A 14,174-nucleotide genomic window follows, 5' to 3' on the forward strand; every position below is an offset into this window, starting at 1 on the left:
GTGCGAAAATGGTAGTAGAAAAGTACGCAAAGTAGGCAATTAGGTGATATTCCTTTTGTAAATTCTAATGTATTTGCAGGAAATTCGGCATTTTAAACGAAATGTTGAACGTAATATTGATATACCTGCGTGAATTACGTAATTTATGTGCTATATAGCTGTATAAAAACTGCAAAATAACTCAAAATTAAAATAAGACTACTATGAGATGGATGTAAACATCCAATTTAAAAACAGTTTATGTTTTCATCAGTTAAATATGCTTCATATGCATATACAAATAAAAATATTGCACAAAAGCTTATACTTCTATTTCACACCAAAGCTACAGTTCCATGTAAATTTGCAAAGAAGCAACACCATGCCACTGCTAAGTAAGCGGTGCGAGAGAGACCACTGCCAGTTTATCGAACCTTGTATTATTGAATCACGTCAGCGATCGACTGCTCCCAAGCTGCCATGCCAGCCTTCCATAGAACTGTTCGTCCTGGGTTCATGATTAACTTCAGCATAATTTCAAATCCACAGCTCAATTGGAAATCTTACTTTAACTCGTTTGTTACGGCAAAGTCATAGTACATAATCCCATTAAACTACACAGAAAGAAGTTCTGCGCAAAAATACTTCCGCCCCTCTTTTCCGGCAGGGTTATATGCCTTAAAAAGTTCATTTTTTATCGTATTTCGCTCTACATCATAGGAGATTTATAAATGCGGCATATATGTATATATGTATGTCAGGGACTGTAACAGTTGCAACTTTTATTAAAAAATCGCTCTTTAACAGTTATTTTCTTACTTTAATTTCATTTATTTTATTATTTTAATTTAATTAATCCTTAAAAAACATCAATAAAAATCAGTCAGTGATTTTTACGTTTAAAAGTCATCAATATAAATCAGTCACTGACTTTTATTTTTTAAACCATACTTATAAAAGTCGTTTGTATAAGTCCTTGTAAACTTTTGCTCTCCAATGCCTTCTTAGAGAAAAATTGAAATGACTTTTATACTTATGGCTTAAAAAATAAAAGTCGGTGACTGATTTATATTGATGAATTTTAAAAGTAAAAGTCACTGACTGATTATTATTGATGACTTTTATAAATAAAAGTCATCGATAACGGTTATCTAAGACATATAATATCAAAATCAAACATAAGTGTTATTTGCAGATTATTTAGATAATAATCAAAAATAATTGTTATTTTGGATTTATAAAATAAGAATCAAAGATAATTGTTTTTTATTTTAATTTTGCATAAAAATTACAAAAAAAAAAAATATTTTCAAATTTGATTCACGGTAAAAAAAGAATATGTGTCACTTAGTTTTCATAGTGAATTTTTCAATGACAGTTTTCATCAATAACTGTTATGTTCGGTCCCTGATGTATATACCTTATTTTGTTCTTTTAATATGGGTAAGATCAAGTTGCAATCGAAATTGTGTATGTATGCTTCTGTAGAATTCCTTTCTTTGTTGCCGGAGAGGAGATGCGGAAGCGGAACAGCCGACACAATTTTTAGAAAAAGCGAAACCATATTTTGAAATGAGGAAATGTTAACAAACATGAATATAATACAAAGCTCAATTATTAAAAATTATTTTCTATTAAGCCAGAATAAAACCCATCGATAACCGTATTAGGGTGTGCCAAATATTATAAAACAAACTACTAAAACGCTTTGAGAAGAAATGTTTAAAAAATACAGAGCGAAATGATATTAAGCAAACATTTAACACCAAAACATATTCATGGAATAAATAACACGTATAATTATTAATTCTGTGATGAATTCTCCCTGTAATGAAATGACCATATAATGCATAATTCTGTGATGAATAAGTAAGTTTTTCTAATAAAATTTGTCATAATATTACACCACCATATTTTTTATTTTTTTGTGCATATCCCCATTCTCAAGCCACTTCATATGTTTTTCTCCACACTGTAGACACATGCTTTGGTTATGAAACGTTGCACACATTCAGGCTCTTGGTTTATATGCCTGCGTTTTCTAGCATATATTAACAATGGCCGTTTTTGATTCGCCAAGCAAGTAGCAAGTGGCGAATAGCGCTGCAAAAGTTACGAAATTTTGGATACGCGTATGTATTCGTTACTAATACTAAGTTATGCACTGCGACCAGAACACCTATTGTGCCCATTAACACCCATTACTTTACTCATTACTTTTGATACAATGAAAGACGTGTACCTCACTCGAATCATCGCTACAAATTTTGAATCATATCAAACCCCAAGCCTTGCGACGTGTATAATCTATGTGGGGGAAATAAGCGGTTCCATTGGGTCACAATTTTTTTTTTTGTTGTTCACCAGATGCCACTGTCCGATTCCTATATAGAATTGCTCAGATTAAGTTCAAAAAAATTTTCCCATTTAGTGACGTTTGCACAGTGAGGGGTTTACTCAAATTCGTTGGTCGAATTTCTGTTTTTGTACTGAAAACCTGTAGTTACCTGACAAACGAAAGTTAACTCGTCACTGTAAGATTGGCCCTTAATCACATATATCTTACGAACCAATTTAACAATTTTAAAATGAAATACGGTAAATGGAAGCTAACGAAATTCTCCATTATACATCACTTTTCAGTAGGTGATAGTTTTTGAGAAATTAAATTATTACTCCATTTTTTTTATGAAAAAATCTAATTCAATAAAATTTTTTTATTTTATATGAAAACCTGTTCCTTATTCTTGGATTAAACGAAAATTTTCAAAGTGATGTATAAATTAAAAATTTGTATACCCAAATACATATCAAAGATTTCTTCATTTTGCTGTGAGTACCGAGATTATTATGTGAGTAACGTTTAGGTACTTCGAATAAGGGGTTTTACCCGTGTTGTGGATATGTTGACTTGATTTAAATCGGACTAGTCTCTTTCCATACACGTTCGGACATTAAGTACATTACAGTGCACACAAACATCTCAGAAGGGGCGCTAGTCTTATGAGATATTGGAACTAACACTGGAATCATCCCAGAGCAGTCGCTTTTTATGCTGGGTAATCACTTTTCTTACTTGATTTTATGCCTAATGTTATGCTACAAAACCTTGTTGAGTTCAATTGCACGTTAAGTGCCCAGCAGGAAATGACATCCATAACATCAGCCAACAAAAAAACGGAAAGCAGTGCAATCTATTGATTATAATAAATAACTTTGATTTTTTTTCAAAAAATCATTAAAAAATTCATATAAATTATTTTATTGCTCTCTGTCCAATAACTTCTTTTTTTATATAAAAAAGTATATTACCATATACAAATTAATAACTTTTGCGGTTTTTAAATATAAAAAAAAATCTTGATATTTTTCATTGCGTTGTGCTATTTAGGTTATGCGCGTTTAGGTACTGTGATCCTATAAATTAAAGTCTGGGGCTATTGGAACATAATGTGCTCTAAAGTGTCTTGTTCTTCGTAGAACAATCTGTCTTGCTGAAAGTAGACAATTCCCCTATTTGACAAGTGCTTCATTACTCTGTAGCTCTGCAGGGGCCAAGAAATATTTTCAAGACAGATCGATAAAAGGTACCCAAATGTGGTGTTCAGCATCAGTAAATGTCCCATTAACTCCGAAAAACGTAATTTATTTCCAAAAAATCATTTAAAAATTCAAAATTGTTTTATTTTTTTTATTTTTAACTTTATTTGTACAATAAATATATAATCTACAAATACATTACAACTCGCTGTACTGCTGGCAACGGCTGTAAATTAAAATTTATTCCATCGCAAACAAAGAGTCTTCCCAGCATACGAAATGCAACCTGCAGAGGGCATCCCAGCTTGTGGCAATATTATATAACCATGTGATGATGCCGCACTATGTTCTATTTTGGGAAAAAAAGGGGAAAAGACTAATTTCTCGAGATTGAAACGAGATAGCTAAAACAAAATAAAATGAATAAATAAACGATTTTAATGGAAAATTCAGGGGAAATAGTCTCGTCGGAAAATTATTTTATTCGTTTGTCCTGTAAAATGACCGATAAGAACCAAATTTAGTTTACTTACTATTTCCCTATGATATCGATATATCGAGGGGGCGTGCACTCTCTACATTAGGATGGTCCAATAACACCGTGTGACAGTGAAAACGACACGAAAAAAATCAATATATTTACAAAAGTAGGAGCTAAATATAGTTGCGTTTTTAATTTTTCTCTCTGACGTCAATATTTTTTTTAGAGGACTTTGAAATTTCTAGGATATGTTTGAATAAAAAATTATTTTAAAAATTTGGTGCATTGTAGAGCAACAATATGGGTAGCAATTAAAAGGAAAAATTCTGTAGAATTGAAAAAAATAATAATATTTTGGTACACCAGGTCCTTTCAAAACTTTATCCTTGAATATCCTGGGAAATTTCCAATATTTATTTTTGAAACAATTATATGTCAAGGACTAATATATAACCTACCACATCCTCGAATTTCGTTCTTCTAGCTTTATTAGTTTTAAACAAAAAAAATTACACATCTCTTTATAAGATGAAGTTACGGTAATCATTACACTATATACATACATTTGATTCCGAAAATCTAGTTAATTTCTTTCCTAGTGTAGAGTTTACATGGCGTATGAGCAACACTCTTTCCTGCTTATTTTTCATGAAAAAAAATCGTTGGGCATTTTTATTTGACCACTCATTCCTTCTTTATATATAAATCGATTTTCTTCATTAGTAGCTTAATTTTTTTTTGTAAAAGAACGGGATTTAACAAAAAGGTAAACAACTTACACAGAATCTGTTGTTTTTTAAATTTGGACCTTGTTAAAGTTTGAGTTGTTCTCATTATTTCATAAAAAAAAAAAAAAACCTGGTATGATTCATTAATTTCTTAGAAATTGTTGGACCCATAGAATTCTGATGTATACACGATTTATGGGAAATTTTATTAGCTTTCATTAACTTTCATTTTCGTTCACTGGTTTTAAGGTTTTTCAATTCTTTCGTAAGATATGCGTGATTAAGTGAAACCACCTTTTTTCAAGCTGAATAATGGTAAATTGAAAATATCTCGAAAACTTATCCATAGAAAACGAAACTTACTAAATTTTCGAAATCACCGAGAAATTCCACATAGGAATTGGATAGTGGCATCCAAAAAAAAACACTTTTTCTGTAAACCAGTGTATTCATATGTAGATGATGTAGGTAATGCAGAGCTCGCTACTTCATAGCCATGTGGACAGAACTTTTTTAAGCTTTTTTTATTATTATTAGTTCAGTTCATATTAACGGACACTTAGTAATAGCTCTCTTGAGCGAAAACTGATTTGATGACATTTGGACTTGGTTGGAACTGAGTTCAATTATTTTTGGGGAAATAAAATAAAGAAAGTTACAAAACTTTTTTTAAACCACCTAACCTCTAAATTTTCTGTAGTGTCAATTCTTTCCATTCAAGTAATATGTGTTCTAAATATGAATCTTTTCTGACCTACATATATGGTCAGAGTTTCCAAATATCTCGACAACTGCGCCACCTAGAGAATAAATTCATGCTTCACATTGCATTGTCGTCGCCTTCTGAGCTAAGCTTGAAATTTCAAGTCCCAAGCTTATCGGGAAGTTGGTTAAAAGCATTTACATATGTAAATAAAAAATATTATCGTTTGTAATTTTGTTTTTGTTTATTTATAAATTTAAAATTTTTCATATTTACAGTAGCATTTAATTATAATCATTATTAGCAAACAGCATTAGTACGCAGAGTTCAAGCATCGCTCAATATATTCTCTTTTCGCATTCTATTACATATTTTACGTTACTTGCATACTACTTAGTTATATAACGTATGTATGTGTGAGTGTATATACAGTTAGAAATACAGTACAATTTAATTTAGCTTATAAGTTCGCCGCTTCAATAAAGTTGTAAATATGTGAAGTATTAAATAAGATAAAGAAGTACTCAGCAGCAGCAGAGGTGCCAAGTCATCGAAATATTTATACAATTGTTAGAAAAAAAAAACGTGTTTACACGTTACGTAAGTTTACATATGAGATTTTTAGAGTTTCGAAAGCGAAAAAACAGCCGAATCATTAATAAGTAAGTATATCCTAATTTCAAGAGCTTAAACTTTTGCTCAGCATTTTTAAACATGTGTGTATTTACCTACATACATACATACATACATACATATGTACATATGTATGTCAGCCTAAGTGAAGGACAGCCTAGGTGCTGCTACGTAACCCATTGAGACGCATTGCAGCAAATTACAACTACACGTACATATCACTAACTAAATTAATACCACACATGCGGTTTTCCAAATATTATTTGCATTTTTTTTTTCTTTCTTTCTTTGTTGCTAAATTTTGCAATCACTTAAATCACAATGTTTAATGCGCTTTATGTTTATTGCCAAAAAAAGAGCGCTCGCTGTCTTCAATTACGAACTTAAATTCAATTTTTTAAAGAATATTATTTTAAGGCTTCTTTGCAGCGTTTTCCTGCTTCACAGCAGATGATCAATAGCTTCCACTTTCTTATTTTATTTTATAAATTTGTCTCAATCCCAGTCGAAATTCCTCGCCCACAGCCCTCTTTCAACGCTTCGATTCTTATTCTTCTTCATGCCTCAATTACGACGATCTCCCTCAGTGCTTCAATCCCGTTAGCGCATCACTGCAGCTGCTGCCGTTGTTGCTTATAATCGCTTTGCACATGACCATCTTTACGCTGGCGAGGAAGTCGGTTAGGTAGCATCATGTGGGGCGTGGCGGTGCTGCCGATTTGCGATTGACGGGCGGTGGTGGTGGCGCACTGCGCATGCGCGGTACAGGTCTCATATCGAGAATTTTCGGCGGTGATGGCCGTTGTGGCGCGGTCGCACTTAGATTACTTGTTCGTTCCGTTGCTGAGTTGGAACGTTGAGTTAATTTTGGTTGTGTTGTTATTATTTTTGGTTTATTAATGTCGGCTGATTTACTCTTTTTTGTTTTATTTGTTGTGGCTGTAGTTTCATCTTCGGCATCACTTGAGACGGAATCGTAAGAGGAGGGCGTCGGTGAGTGTGGCGAATACGAGTCAGGTTCAAGTTCCTGTGACTCTAGCATCGTACGAAATTCCTGTATCGAATCGTTGAGCGCCCACAGTTGCGAGAGTAGTGAGAGATCCAACTGACGAAGGCCGAACTGCAAATAGAAGAAGAATGATGATGATTAGTTAAAGGAAATTACAAAGTTAATAAATTGCGGGGGTCATATACAAAAAAAGTTTTGTTCTCAAAGAAAATGTGTAAAGCTAAGAAGAAACAATCCTTTTTAATGCCGACTCAAGTAGCCATCCTTTTGAGCTCTTTATTGTATTGCTATGTGGGGTACGCCATTATATGTTGCCAGATTTACAGTTTTAACTGTAAATTACAGTTTTTGGAAGAAGTTGCAGTTACTTAAATTACCTCCTAGTCCCAGTTTCGAAGTTTCCGATTTTAACGAATAAATTAAAATTTCTCTTTCGGTTTTTTGTAAGTTTCCTCATTTGGAACAAATGATTTCAGCTGTCCTTTGAATTCCAGTCGCCACAGCAAATGCAGAAGAATTTGAGGTATCGAATCAAATGCTCAAAAAAAAAATAAAGTATTTTACATAAAATAATAAAACTAGATTAAAGTTAAAACAAAATGTGATTTAACTGTACCATTTAATCAACTCTATTTTTGTTAGTTATAGTTTAAGACCGGAATATTTTCTACCATTTTCAGAAAAAATTACACATATTTGCACTTTTTTAACGTAGCCTTATGCCCAATTTCCACAAGGCATTGAAATGACAAAAAGTATATGCCATTTAAAAAAAATGTCATGTGGAAATGAACTTAATGACACTTTTTTTAACGTAGTGACACAAATATTTTTTAATGCCCAACTTTGTCATTTGTCATTTTGGCAATTTAATGCCTAGTGAAAAACCAGCATTATATAGCAATAATAGTATTTATGGGTAAAAAAAACCGATTACTCCCATTTTCTGGATGTTTTCGGAATGATATATATGTTCATCGGTCCGATTTTTACAGCCTTCAGGAACGCCTTATTGAGGTTAGGTTTTTATGGGTGTTATAATTCAAAATAAACCGATTACATTCACGTTTTGAGGGTTCACACATAGCATTATTGAAAATATAAGGACATACTTTCGGAGTTATATATTCATCGATGCACTTTTTATGGCATTTTTAAGACGTTTTTGAGGTTAGAGGCTGTACCACTGTGCATCGTCGGGTTCAATGGTTCTGTCGGGTGTCTTTTGATCTCGCCTTGTATTCGAAAAGATTTCTACTGACGTACCAGGGCAGAGGCTCTGGAAATTGTTTGCTGTTCACAAGGCTTTCGGGTTATTTGCCAGCGTTATTAGTTTTCCAGGTCATGACTCCCTAATTAAAGCTTAACTGCCTTCGTCCAGGTGGTATAGACGGTCGTCGTTGTTTTCGTTGGGGAGAGGGTTAGGATACCTACCAATCATTGAACAATGTGAGTCTTCGTTTGCAGTTTTTTTTTTTTGAGATTTACATTTCCTAGCTTCCTACATTTCCTACCATAAGACTTGACTGCTCTCTTTTTAATAGAAATTAGAAGCTGCTATTATTTGAATTGCTCATTGGAGGTAATCCCTCCAAACTTGAAAAAAAATTAATTAAGAAGCCTGGCAAATTTGATTGATCTTTCAAGGTTTCTAAATTTTAAGTTTAAAGGAATGCCTTAATCAATTTGCATTGCTGAGGACCACAGCAGGAGGGAGGCGATTGTTGAAATTTTTCGTCTAAGCTCGAACCGAAAAAACAGTGGCAGTGCAGTCTGCACTTAGAATGAAAAACTCGGGCTTGTTTGCTTAAAGTTTTTTTATTCTTATCCCAAACTATAGTACCAAAAAACTTTTTTACATCAGAAATCTTCGATAGAATTCATGGAATGATAATGGACGACCCACGAGTGAAGGCTGAGGCTGTAGGCATCCCAACTGAGTGGGTACATAACGCGAAATATTAGCCGATGTTTAACCGCAATAAGGCCGAGTTGTTCAGCCATTTTGTTAGCGTTCGCAAATCTAAAACACTGCATCAGATACCAAAAAAAAAACAGTTAAAGTAGCGAATTTCTATGAGCGAACGTGCACCAGAGATGTCCGCCAACAAGGTCATAGCGACAGATTTTTGTGATAAAAGCTGTGGCTATTATTTCGACGGGATTCAATTTGAATTCAAAGTTGTTCCCGATTTTCCGTATATTCTTCTTCTAACACTCGTATTCATGATAGCCAAGTACGACAACATTTTATTTTTTAGTCAAATTCTATTAATAATTTCCTGCCTCTTAGTTTACTTAAATTTTTAGATTTGCTTATTATGAACGCACAAGCAAATGACTTCACATCATTCCGCTTACTGTCAGCTCAGCGGCACTTCTTCCTTTCCAAAATGTCATTACTCGTTTTGTGTAAAATAAAAGTGTAAATTATATTTAGAGTTTTTTTGTTATTTAACTCGTCACTTTACTTAGCAAAAGCTTTACAAATCCCATGCCGCAGACGCCAAGCATTAATCGCTCATTGGACTATGCTAGCATATCGGATTGCTAGCGTTGCAGCAATATTTTATGCTACCGTCAGGCAAAGCCAGCAATTACACGTATGCACATACATAAATACATACATTAATACCTATGTACGTACGTGCTTTGTTGGTACTTGTACTCATACATATTGCAATGCGAATACTTACTCTAACTCTTTTACACATTTTAGTACTTTGGGTGCAGAAAGTTGGAAATTCATTTGAGATGCCATGCGGTGATATTAATTGACAAATGAGGTTTTTCCTTCCCACTACGCGAAATTACTTTCATTTCGATCACCTCGGCAGCGGTAATACAATAGCAAGAAAATAACAAAACAACTGAATGTACATTAGGGTGGTGCAAAAATGCAGGAGGGTTGCAGGGGGAGTGTATAACATGTATAGATCTCACCGCCAAGGACTTTTCTTAATGGGAAAAAAAGCACACCCGTATTTTTTGTATAGAAAGAAATGATAGATGAAGTTTCCCATGTATTTTATATGGGAAAAACACTTTTTTGTAGAAATCGTATAGAATTCTTTAAAATCAATATTTTTCGATCGGAAACTCTGTTCTCTTTCAATTTTTTTTTCAATTTTTTTACCATTTATAGGTTCTATAAAATCCCTATAAAGTGCAATGGAGAAGCCATAAAAAAATCAATAATATTAAAAATTGTTAAAAACAAACGATTGGGTAGCGTTGCTGAAGGTCTCCTGAAGAGAAACAAGCTTTTCCGCTCGAAAAATATTGAGTGCCAAAAGAATTCTATGCCATTTCTACGAAAAAGTGTCTTTTACACCATATATGTAAGTAAAATACATCGGCTTTGAGACAGTGCTAAATATACATATATTTATATATTTTTTTTACAAAAAAAGATCGGCTATTCTTTTATCTAAGTATTTAGAAAGAACCCAGGGGTGAGAGCTTAAAATTGTAAACTTTTGTTTTGAACCTCCCTAATGTACATACATACATACTAAGAAATACGTGCATGCATATGACGCATGAGCCCCACAATGATGACGGTCCCCATTTTCTGTGGCTTACCTACTGGCAGTTCGCATTTGAATGAATGTTTTGATTAAATAGCAAACGAGTTGTAAAAGTTCGAAAAGTATTTTGTTACTTTTGATAATTTCTATTGTATCGTTTGCGCTACAAATATACGCAAATGCATAAGCGAGCTCATTTGCAATATATTTATGTAAATGTATATGTATGTACATGTGTAAGTATATTTGAATGTGGTATGGTTGGCGAAAAGTAAAAATGTCACTAACCGCCCGATTGGCCGGTCGATCGAGCGTTACAAATGTCAGCTGCTTCAACTTCAGCTGCTGCCACAATTATTCAATATCTGCATACAGCTTCGATACCGCAGTCCATTGGCGAATTGGCTAGATTTGTTGCTTACTTTGATATATTTTAAGTGCCGCAAAGGCCTGAATAAACGCACAGTGGCTTCGTTTGGATACTTTAAATAGAAAATTACTTATTTATTTGTAGGTGGAAAAGTAATTTGAGCAAGAAAAACTGAGAAAGCTAAGCTTTGTAAGTACGAATACATACTCAAGCGTAATGCACTTAGCTGGTAGCAGCGTTACCTGAGCATTAAGACCAGTGTTGCCATTTTAGTCGTTTTACGGCTAGATTTAGCCGGTTGCAATAGCAAACAGCCGGAGAAATTTCGGTTTAGCCGGAAGCCGATTTGTTAGCCGTTTTGTAAAAAAACGATTTTGCTATTTCTTTGTTTTCTTAAAATTCAAATACATATATATGTTTACATTTTTGACTAAGCGACCCAAAATCTGTTAGAAATGGCTAGTAGCGTTATCGTGGAGGCAGGGTTATATAAAATAGGGCCGATTTCGATTATTTTTATTTTAAACAAATTTTTTTTTCTAAAGAAGGCCGTAACGGGGACTTTCTTCATAAAATGTTTGTTATCAATGACTTAAATTTAAGTGTGAAGTTTTATTCGCAAACTTAGAAAATAACAAATTGTTTCACTATTTGCTTAACAGGCGTTTGTGTTTGGATATACTGCCAAGAATAAATGTTATAGGTATTGTCTTCCTAGATAGCGTATATTCAATTCTGCCTTAATTACAAAACATCATTGTTGCCCACGCTTAAAGTTTTAAGGCAAGGGAAAATTGGATATTTTCAAGCACTATGTACACATATGGGCTTACTTAAACTAACTTTTTTTTCCTGAGAACTTATTTAAATTCCAAAAACCGAAGGCCAACTTGAATTAAAAGAACCAGGACAAATTTTTATGTAAAGCGCAACTCTCTAGGAAGACAATAGGTTTGTTCGTCGAAAATCCAGCGAAAATTATCACTCAAAATATCAGTTAATAAGAAAAAATGCTCCCAAATTCTCTCTCAAGTAGAGAAACTTGCAAATGTCTGCACGAACGCAAATTTGGAGGAACTTGCAAGGTTCTCTGCCAGCAAGTGTCCACGGTTGCATTAAAAACATAAGAAATTTGTATAGCATTTTAAAGTTCTTTCAGTGGGACAAAAAACCGGATCTACATGTATATTTCTTGCTAGTCCGACTTTCTTCAACATACGTTTCAATTTCTTTGCCGTACTATATCGACTCTGGTTGAGATTGCGTTACGAGTAGGTTTCAAATCATTAGAATTAACTAAATTAATTAAGTAAACAAGTCTTTACTTAAATTTTTTATTATAAATCGCTCAAGTTTTTAAATTTTTAAATTTGACGAACCTGTTTATTCAAATTATTGTCGACAAAAAATGCAACCATGTGCCACATTCATATGTTTTTTCTAATTGCAAATTCTTGCCGCCAAAATTTTTTCCAGCTTGAATTTGCAACTTCTCCCCAAGAACTAGTCTTTCTACTTATGATTTGTTTAAATAAAACATGTGAAATTTAGTTGAAACAGTTTAGCCGTTTTTAGCCGGTTTTTTTTGCCAATCTAGCCGGTTGGCCCAGAAAGTTCTGGCAACACTGATTAAGACCCAATTAGCGCTATAAGACACCATTTTTACACGCTTTCTCTGAAAAATCTGATTTTATCTGCTGTATTTTCAAACCACTTAAATTTTTTAATGATTCTACGTAATGGAACATTTAAAAGATTTTACTTGGAATGGACAGCTCTTCCATTAAATTGGTGATGGGCACCGCCTTGCCATCGCGTAAAGCTCTTTTAAGCTTTCTATACATTTTGTATAGTCGCGTGCATACTAAAAGCTCACTCTGCCCATCGCTGTATTAAATGTATACTATACCCTAGTCATTTGCCTTCCAGCTCAATTTGCTTCTATGTATTACAACGGCTGGATTTACTTTACATGATTTTTGTAGTTACATAATTTTCTTTGGTAGGGAGCCTTGCAATAAGTAAGTGTTTAAACCACTCCTTATTATGATAAATACATAAATAAAAAGTAACAAAAAAATTAGTTTTATTAAGAAACTCCGATAATTTTTGGGTATTTTTTTGCAAAATTTACTGGATATTTTTTAGCGGCAAATATCCGGCAGTTTTTAACTTTTTGTGTTTTCAACATTAACAAACCGAAATTGTCCCGAAAAAAACCGATAAGTCTGAGAATATCCTGACAGTCGGGTCTACGTAATCGGAACGACCCCGATTTCCAGCAACACTCCCCAAAAACCCTTTGGGAAACTTGTATGCTGCCACAACAACAACTTAATATCCTGATAAAACCGGAAGAATCCCCAAAAAATCCCGGAGAGGTCCGAAAAATCACGAAACATCTGCACAAATAAAGCACGAGGAAACCCGAAAAGTTCTGCACTTTCACCAAATCCCGACAGATTCTGAAAAAATCCCCAGCAATTCGTAAAAGGCTCCGAAGTCCCACTAAGCATTTCATTTTATTTCCTCAAAATACTGTGCAGCATATTTGTGTTACTGAAGGACATAAATAGCACTATTTTCGTAATACAATGTTGAGGACAAAAAACTTAAATTTAAGTCCCTAGTTTCATAATTCTTGCTCATCGCTTGACCGACCGCTTTTCGGACCAAGGAAAATTATTAGCAAACTTCAAATTTTTATTTTTTTATTGGGGGAGAGTGAGCAGATTCTGAAAGGGCGGTGGCGTAGGTTACATTGAGATAAATTTTTAGACTATATGTTAAATACTTTTAAATAAGATAAAACGCCTATGGCAAGCTAAAACTTTTGTTTTTTTGTCTTTCTACAGTGTTTTCTCTGTATTTCTCCGCATTGTGATTGTACTTCCCATTAGTGGTATGCACCGAAGTGAGCAAGCGGCCTGGAAGTCTGGCAAAAGAGCAAATCAGCCTAGCAACGACTGTTGTCAACTGTTGTATTTTTTCTAATAAGTTTTTACCAACACATGTACAATGTACATTGTACATATATACGGTGGCGAGAATGTAAACAGGGAAGCGACATTTTCGCAAATTTTAGCTGTTTTTCTACGTTTGAAAAAAAATTTACAAAAATTTGACGAATTTTCACAATGTTCACCAAAATTGGAGTTTATTAATCAGATTATTTTTATTTTTTTTAATATGCAGTTTTGT

General features: G+C 33.6%; 1 protein-coding gene across 4 annotated transcripts in view; it reads right to left on the bottom strand.

Moving 5' to 3' along the window:
* Nucleotides 1-5,656: 5,656 nt before the first annotated feature.
* LOC118737657 (probable serine/threonine-protein kinase nek3) overlaps nt 5,657-14,174 on the bottom strand; it is a 117,954-nt gene continuing 109,436 nt past the window's right edge. For all 4 annotated transcript variants that reach the window (XM_036468314.1, XM_036468317.1, XM_036468318.1 and 1 more), the window contains exon 4: nt 5,657-7,184. In XM_036468314.1, the coding sequence (XP_036324207.1) occupies nt 6,756-7,184 (429 nt within the window). In that variant the 3' untranslated portion in view covers nt 5,657-6,755. The remainder of the gene's footprint in view (nt 7,185-14,174) is intronic.

Source organism: Rhagoletis pomonella, unplaced genomic scaffold (assembly GCF_013731165.1).
Source record: "Rhagoletis pomonella isolate Grant_MI unplaced genomic scaffold, Rhpom_1.0 Rhpom_scaffold_00004, whole genome shotgun sequence".
Taxonomy (NCBI): domain Eukaryota; kingdom Metazoa; phylum Arthropoda; class Insecta; order Diptera; family Tephritidae; genus Rhagoletis; species Rhagoletis pomonella.